Source organism: Ostrinia furnacalis, unplaced genomic scaffold, assembly GCF_004193835.3.
Source record: "Ostrinia furnacalis isolate ACB-3 unplaced genomic scaffold, ASM419383v2 OfSCF1896, whole genome shotgun sequence".
Lineage (NCBI taxonomy): Eukaryota > Metazoa > Arthropoda > Insecta > Lepidoptera > Crambidae > Ostrinia > Ostrinia furnacalis.
In genome coordinates this window covers 182,217-190,401 of record NW_021132135.1, presented here as the reverse complement: position 1 = coordinate 190,401, position 8,185 = coordinate 182,217, and the positions used below count along the sequence as shown (strand labels likewise).

Genomic DNA, 8,185 nt, shown 5'->3' with positions numbered 1-8,185 from the left:
GGATAACTGTTCCGTTATCGATAGCCAATGGGGCTTTTAACAAAAAAAAAAGTCAACAGTGCTGTTGTCACTACAGCCAGCACCACCTATCCATTCATTCATTTATTCAATGTCAAAAAAATCCATGAGTGCGGCACCTGCGGCTCTATAAAATAGGATTTTTCCGATTTGAGAAATAGTTTTCCTTCGAGGTAAGTGTTCGGATTTATCTATTTTTAGTTAATACTATTGCATAATATTTTGTTAAATTATTGCATGGTACCTTTTTTATTTCAATAGTGTGCATACTCATCAACACGTATTCACGATAATGATGTATCGTATGAAGAAAATAATTTCACACGATGAAGTAATAGAGTTACCGAAGTGTATGTACCATGTAAAAAATCCAAACGAAGCTTTGCGGACGAGCGAAATCGATATCAATATCAGTGACCAGGTTATCAAACTTCTTAAGGTTTATTTCACCTATATTTATAATTTTAAGTACTATATTTGTATTATTTTTATCCGTTGTCTAGTACCCATAGCACAAGCTTTGCTTAGTTTGGGGCTAGCGGCGCAGTGTAAAATGTCCAAGAATATTTATATTATTTTACATCCATGCAGTTTATTAAACAGCTTTCATATTTTATGCTACTTCATTTTCTTTTATCTCAGCGACATTACAAAATATAGGCTTAACCATGTGATTAATTTACAGGCACCTAATATAAAAATGACTGAGTTGGAACATCGACAAGATGTCCTTTTGAAGAAACTGGATGTCCTTTATGAAAGAATAAAGACCATTAGTTCAATATGCACATTCACAGATACACCATCTCATGCTAAAACTGGAGCTCAGGTTGTAAGTTATCTTAATAATTTTATTCCCTTGAAAGAGGCAGTATACAGGGTAGAATTTCGTTATGCCTCCTGCAGGGAACATACTATAAAAACTGTATAGAAAATTTTACTAAAAAGAATCATTACTTTATTTTTTAAAAGAACAGCAGTCAGCTATTTCCTGAAAAACTCAAGATTTCGTCCTTTTACCTTTCATTTAATTTATCAAGTTTGTTAGAGATTTGATCCTGTAATTTTTAACACATTGTAGTCGGTTCGATTCTCAGGTTGTGGCAAGGTTATTTTCGAAAATCCTTGAATGCAGTATTGAGTAAAATTTTCTATTTACAGTATTAAAAGAGTACTTTCCCTACAGGTTGCATTGCAAAATTTCAGCCTGTATATTGAACAATTTAATATAAAATTTAAGTTTCATACTTCCTTGCTTCTATTTCAGATTCCTATGCCAGAAGTGGTGTTGAATATCAACCCAGACAGTCTGCCATGGTATTTGAATGTTTTTCTAAAGGACTCTCCAACTGTTGCTAGTTTAAGTTGGCATATTCATTCTTCAGTACCTAATGAAAAAGTTGCAAAGATAAAGGCATTTGTGAAGAACTTAAAAAGTGCAACTGATTCTTCAAAAATTAACTTGAGGCTGATATTTAAGTCTGGTAAGATATAATCTTATATTCTTATCCATTCATTCTGCATGTTACTTGTAACTTAAGTGCAATGTGCATATTCATATTATTACTATAATATATTGATTCTAATAAAGATTTTTTTAGTTTCAGCTGATCCTGAATTGAAGTTATCTACACTTGCAGTCCCAATTATAGGCAATGTTAATATACTAAGGTACCTGTGTCTAGTGTATCCAACTGTTCTTCCTTATGACTATAAAGATTATAATATGGAGGGATTATTGGATCTCTGCCATTTGCTTGAGAAAACACCAGAGAAGAACAAAGAAGCTATTATACTAAAAATATTTGCTCAATCAAAGGGCTGGATTTGTAATGGACAACTTTCTATCGTTGATATAGCTGTCTATAATGTTATCAAGCAGTTACGAAGTCGGCCTAAATCTGTGCCAAAGGATTGGTTTGATAAGTGTGAAAAGCTATGTATGTAAGTCTGAAAATAAAGTTAAATAAACTATAATTTTGTATTTTTTAAGCCCTACACTTATATACTTTTAAATTTTATGTATTGCAGGGATACACTTATATCTATGCAATAAATTCAGTTTTCATGAATACAGAACTCAATATTAATAGGTTTTTAGGTTTAATAAAAGCAAATAAAAGTCTCATATACACAATATCTTCCATATATTGTCTACAGAGGTTCATTTTACATAGTATACCCATAAACTATAAGGTGCCAATATTATTATTTATGTAACAAATTAAAAAGTGTATGTACATAGTTTTCGTTAGACCTAATAGTATTTGGCTATTTTATTCTACAAAAATCCAAATAGTCTACAACAATGGCACCTGTAAAAAAACAGTTTTTCAGTTTTGTTTGGATTACACATTCAAATTGAGATAAACCTCTGAAGCCGTAACATTCAATTTGTTTGCATTGTTTTCGTAATTTTTAAAATAGTATGACCATGTGGCCTAAAGAAATTATAATATTGTTTCTATTAGGTAGTTTAAAAATGACTGGATTTCTCTGCCTGTTTTTATGACGCAAAGGTACTTCTAACCACATTATCACATAATATGATGTGGCGAGAATTAATTTATTCAATATCCAGCCGTGCCAAGGAAGTCTCTCTAGAAAATGGTATAAAATACAGTTGTGTTCTTAAACCTTGTCTATGACGCTTATTATACGAGTCTATTATTTCTATTCCTAATAACTTTCATAATGGAATTATTATTGAGGAATCTATGTTTACAATTAAAATTTGTAAAGTTTTTTTAAGTAAGTAGGTATATGAATAGTCCATTAATGATAGTTTTTCAGTGTAAGGATTGTATATTCGTATTTCGTATAACAATCATCTATCACTAGCATAAAATTCAGGATAATTTTTAATTATTTCATTCTATCTTTATCTTATAATAGCAGAAATACAGGTGGATTAGAAAATACATAAAAGTACATAATCAAAAATTCTGTATCCCAATCAATCTATTTTATGGGAAATTAACTGAGCTGTTTATAGAGTATTTTGTCTAAATGTTAAATATTCTAATAAGTGATTAGATGTAAAATTTTGGTGGAATATGTAGAAGATATTTCGAGTTCAGTTACAAGTTTTATAAAATAACATCATAGATCACAGATTTTTAAAGTTGTGCCAAATTCAATCTCGCTAGTAAATGCAGCTGCCTTATATATAAAAAGAATATTTACAATAACAAACATGATTAAAATCTAAAACTATCAGTCAATTGCATATTTTATAATAATACGTTATTTTATAAAATAATTAAAAAGCTGCGAAAGGTAGTCTTATAAATAAAACCTAAATTAAATAATTATCTATCTAAAATAAAACTACTTGATAGTCTTTATTAACGTTTCCTTATTCTTTTTTTATGAAAATGCTTACAACTGTGGAGATTTTTAAGCTATACCAATATTTAAGTTTTGTAATAGTTACAATTAAAAAAACACTTAATATTGGTCAGTGGCTTCAGCTGTGATATGGGTACATTACGTTCACCGAACACAATATACTATTTATTCATCAATCGATATGATAATAATAGTATCGTGTCTAACAATTACTATAATATATTGGTCATTATTTTTATTCTTGAGTAGTTTTTATTGTTTCGTCGTTCCTCAAAATAGGTCCCAAATTACATATAAAACAAATTACGTCATCATAAGTACTTTCACATTACATCCAACATTTATAAAATGGTGTTCTTTCAGCAATAATTAACTTTTTAAAAAAATAAAACCGACTTCAAATGCGTGAACACAAAAAAAATCTAAAAATTAAAAATATTGCGTATAAAAAAGTTTATCCCCAATTTTCCACCCTTGGGGGTGAAATATTTTCTTCAAATTCGCATGAAACCACCCTTTTGATAATACCTATTCAACAAAAAAATAATCGTTCAAATTGATTTATAATCGGCGGAGATATTGCGTATAAAAAAGTTCATCCCCAATTTTCCACCCTTGGGGGTTGTTTTTTCTATTATTAAATTTAAATGGGACCACCCTTGAGGTATTACCTATACGCCGAAAAAAGATTTGTTCAAATCGGTTCATAATTGGCGGAGTTATCGCGTAACAAACATAGAAAAAAAAAAAAAAGAAACATACGGGTCGAATTGAGAACCTCCTCCTTTTTTGAAGTCGGTTGAAAAGTAATAGATTAAACTCCCACAAATAAAAAAATCAGTTTAGCTTGACAACTTTGTATCGACAAGGACTTTCGTTTAGCTGTAAAGTGCGATCGCACAAATGATGAACGAACTGCAAAGAATGTTTTTAAATGTAATTTTTAAGTCTACGTGATTCTGCGGAAATGTTCACATTACATAGTAAAGGTTATTTGTCAGGACTACGGAACTCAAAAAAAATTTACGTTAAGCCGGACATGTTTGGCTTTTTACTATTTTACGGTCTTGTCCGGCCAAATATTGGATTGTCCGGCTTTTTTATTTGGCTGCCGTGCCAGGCGAAAGTCGAGCCACAGAATAATATGAAGCGCACGCATCATGATGTTGGGCAACCGATGATGATAGTACTCACACCAATTGTCCCCCCCGTCACATGTCCGGCTTTTAGGGTTAAATGTCCGGCCAAATGAAGCACAGAGTCCGGCTTTTGTGGTTTAGAGATCGCAAGTTTGTAAACGCTATCAGTTATAGAGTTCATTTCTACAATAACCAGCAGTTTTGATGCCTATGTACCATATGCCACCTATGTATGATCAAAATTATGCATATAGAAATTAAATCACGGATTTATTTGAACACTATCATCAGTAAAACTTTCAAGATGAATATAATAAATTACATAAAAGAGTTGCCGCAACTATTTTCAATGTTGTCGGCGATTATGATTGTAAGGCTTCAAAATTTGCTTTGTATATTATACAACTATAAAGCCGTGAACCATTTATATCACTATATTTTTGTATTTTACTGCAATAAACTTAACAGCATACATAATATAATATCATCACATTAATGCAGGTACATAAATCTATGATTTATGTAATCACTATCATTAAAACAATATTTTACCAAAATGGTTAATATGGCAGCACCAATGAAATGTATTTCTTACAACTTCCTATACATATCATAATAAAATTCAAGAAAATTTTAATTGTTTTCCCTGGTTTGTATAGTTGATGAATGATACATGAGGAAGTTTAAATTATTAGAGGCCTCATTAACTACAAATCAATACAATTAATTATGCTACAATTGCTTGCTTATCAAAAAGGGAATATTATTTTTGTATTTTTAAATATACTTTATTATTATTATGGCTCACCATATGCAATGACACTATCATTAATAATGTAACGAGATCTCGTATCATAGTAACATCATAATTACTTTAATTGGTCGTAGTACAACGAATAAAATGATCTTGTAGTTACATCCAACGATCTTCGTTTATAATGGCTACTAAGATTTTTACGCTAGCTGCCTTTCCTAAATTGCTAATCTACGCTAATATGTACAAAAATAGATAATGAATAAGATGGGCAGTGTTGGCGATTACTATGGAACCATTCACTAAACGAAACCAATGGCTATCCTTTTTCTTTAGATAAAATAGAAGAGGAAGAGATAAAATTTCATGCTCAATCTATTTAATGTTTACAAGATAATTGTATTTTTAGCTTCAGTCTCGTTTGTATCGACTAAAGCGAAAAAGAGACACTTTCGGTTTCGTTTGAGTCGTAGTTCAAACTCGAATCGCATCAAATAAGTCCTAGTATGTACAAAATATGTTAAGTCCGGTCGCCGAGCAGATAGAATTTTGTCGAATGTCATCCTTATCACTCGCACTTAATTATATTGCTGTCGCGACTGTGCGATGGGCGGCCGCAGTGAGTGTGCCAGAGCGACAGCAATATAATTACACGCGAGCGATGAGTGAAGTGGCAATGGGCAGGGCACATAGTACGCAGAACTGACGGCCGATGGGGCAGCAAGGTTCTGGAGTGGAGGCCGCGTACCGGCAAACGTGGGACGTCCCACCCACAAGGTGGACCGACGACATCATAAAGGTAGCAGGAAAGCGCTGGACGCAGGCCGCTACCAACCGGGTAACATGGAAAGCATTGGGGGAGGCCTATGTTCAGCAGTGGACGTCCTATGGCTGAGATGATGATGATAAGGATAGGTAGCTTGGGGTCATTGGACGAAATTCTATCTGCTCGGCGAGCGGACTTTAGACAGGGCAGTGTTTAAGCTACATGTGCACGGCTTGCAGCGGCGCCGCGACGGGCGCGGGCGGCTCGTGTCATACGAAGGAGGAGAAGCCGGGCAGCGGCGCGCGGGACCGCGCCATGTTGTTCATGACGATCTGGCCGCCGTTGAGGCTCATGACGGCGCTGCCCTCGGGCTCGCTGTCCGTGTAGCTGGAGTAGTTGCGCACGGGCCGCTGCCGCTTCCACGACTGGCGCAGCGTGTCGTTCACGTTCGCGTAGTGGTTCACGAACGAGTGCGGCTCCGATCTAACGCTCTCGTTCTCGCTCTCCGAATTCTATGAATGAAAATTTTACGCTCATTTCAGTTAATGCGCCTGTGGGCTTAGTGCGAGTTTACATCAAACGTCTTCACTATGAGGCGATGACGCGTATGACGGATTGTACAGCGACCCTAGCGGATACTTTCAAGAACTAAAATCTTCATAGATTTTTTAAACGCAATCACAGTGACGACGTTTGATGTAAACTCACACTAAGCCCTCTGATTTGTTTACCGTTTGGCTTGCGATGTTCTGGGCCAAACGGTTGTAATAAAGAATTATAATACAAAACGAAGAAAGTACGCTACAGTATGTATGTACACGATAAAATAAATTAAAAACATCTAAAGGTTTGGAAGATTGTACAAAAATACTATACAATAATTATTTATGTATGGATGATGAATGAGCTTTAGCTATGAAGTTGGATATATTTTATTTGAAGGATATATCTTACACCAGGATTATGTTTACTAAAGGTTATAGCTTACTGGCGGCAAATGTGTGAATCCGCCACTAATTAGCAACTAGAGGAACTAGCATAGCATTAGTTTTGATACTAACAAGACTTTTAAATGTTTAATCTTAGGTGTTTCTTATAGTTTGAACTTTAACATCCATATTCATTTGAAAAATTCATCTTATCCGCTGTAGATACATCCTTTTAAATCTTTAGTTTCATTTAGACATTCAAAATACAATTTTTATTTAGCTAAAATTTTATGGGTTTTAAAATATGAACTCTCAGGCTTGGCGTTTATGAGTTCGTTTCCTACCGTTATTGTTTTAAGTAATATGATGTAACGAATTAGAATACACATTACATTAATTTTACAGCTTTTCCTTAATATCAATCGCGGCAAGCCTCGCCTGGAAGTTCAAAACCAAAGTGCCTATTGAAAGAGGTGCTCATCTTTTGGAAGCGTGACCAAATGATAATTAGCGATAGCGGATATCTCATTGATATTTACCGTCACGAAATCCGATCGGTAGTGGTGAAGGGAAAAAATAAGTTCCGAATTTAGTGACACGGAGCACGTGGGCGATCGGGAGAGTTCAGACAACGCTGATTTTGATGGTGATTACCTGCGAGTCCGTGGAGCTCATTTCGGATGGTTTTTCTGTGACGGAGGAGTCGTCGGGGTTTTCGTCGTAGGCGCGGAGGCTTTCCTCGTCGCTGTGGTAGGCGACGTTGGCGGGGGAGGGGCGCGGAGGGGACTTGCCGAGCGCGCCGGCCTTGCGCCGCAGCGTGCCGCCGGCGCCGAGCGCGCCCACGCTCGCCACGGAGTTCTGGCGCGAGCGGTACAGCTCCATGGCCAGTGAACCGCGCTCGTCCGTCTCGCCTGCCAGTGACTCTTCTAACGTCTTTTGGGCTTCCTCTGCAATTTTATCGAAAGTGTGTCGTTATTGTTTCGATAAACAAAGCTTGTCTTATATCTGTCAGCGTGAAATTGTGAACTCTGTCAGTTTATAATATAACGCGTTAGATTGTAAATTAACAGTGGGTTAAGTTAGGTTAGATTGTAATTTAACTACGTCAGATTATAATCTGACGGAATTCACAATTTTACGGTGACATATCCACATTTATACACTAAACATTTTCACGTCAAATAATTTAAAATCATGATATTTAGAAAACTACATTGCGCATTATTGC

At 35.1% G+C, this 8,185-nt stretch overlaps 2 protein-coding genes across 10 annotated transcripts in view; one reads left to right on the top strand and one right to left on the bottom strand.

Moving 5' to 3' along the window:
- Positions 1-56: 56 nt before the first annotated feature.
- LOC114353981 (aminoacyl tRNA synthase complex-interacting multifunctional protein 2) lies at positions 57-1,995 on the top strand. 5 transcript variants are annotated; one of them, XM_028306187.1, is made up of 5 exons: positions 60-191; positions 280-457; positions 704-847; positions 1,286-1,502; positions 1,620-1,995. In XM_028306187.1, the coding sequence occupies exons 2-5, from the start codon at positions 311-313 to the stop codon at positions 1,964-1,966; spliced, it is 855 nt and encodes a 284-aa protein (XP_028161988.1). In that variant the 5' UTR covers positions 60-191; positions 280-310; the 3' UTR covers positions 1,967-1,995. The 5 variants fall into 5 exon arrangements, with proteins under 5 accessions (XP_028161991.1, XP_028161988.1, XP_028161990.1 ...); XM_028306189.1 differs by having other exon boundaries at positions 61-191; positions 280-439; XM_028306188.1 differs by having other exon boundaries at positions 63-191; positions 280-439; positions 704-850.
- A 4,123-nt stretch (positions 1,996-6,118) lies between these two features.
- The window catches only part of sdk (sidekick cell adhesion molecule), a 37,489-nt gene continuing 35,422 nt past the window's right edge, over positions 6,119-8,185 (bottom strand). For all 5 annotated transcript variants that reach the window (XM_028306177.1, XM_028306181.1, XM_028306178.1 and 2 more), the window contains 2 exons: positions 7,612-7,904; positions 6,119-6,540 (listed from right to left, as the gene is read on the bottom strand). In XM_028306177.1, coding sequence (XP_028161978.1) covers positions 6,298-6,540; positions 7,612-7,904 — 536 coding nt within the window. In that variant the 3' untranslated portion in view covers positions 6,119-6,297. The remainder of the gene's footprint in view (positions 6,541-7,611; positions 7,905-8,185) is intronic.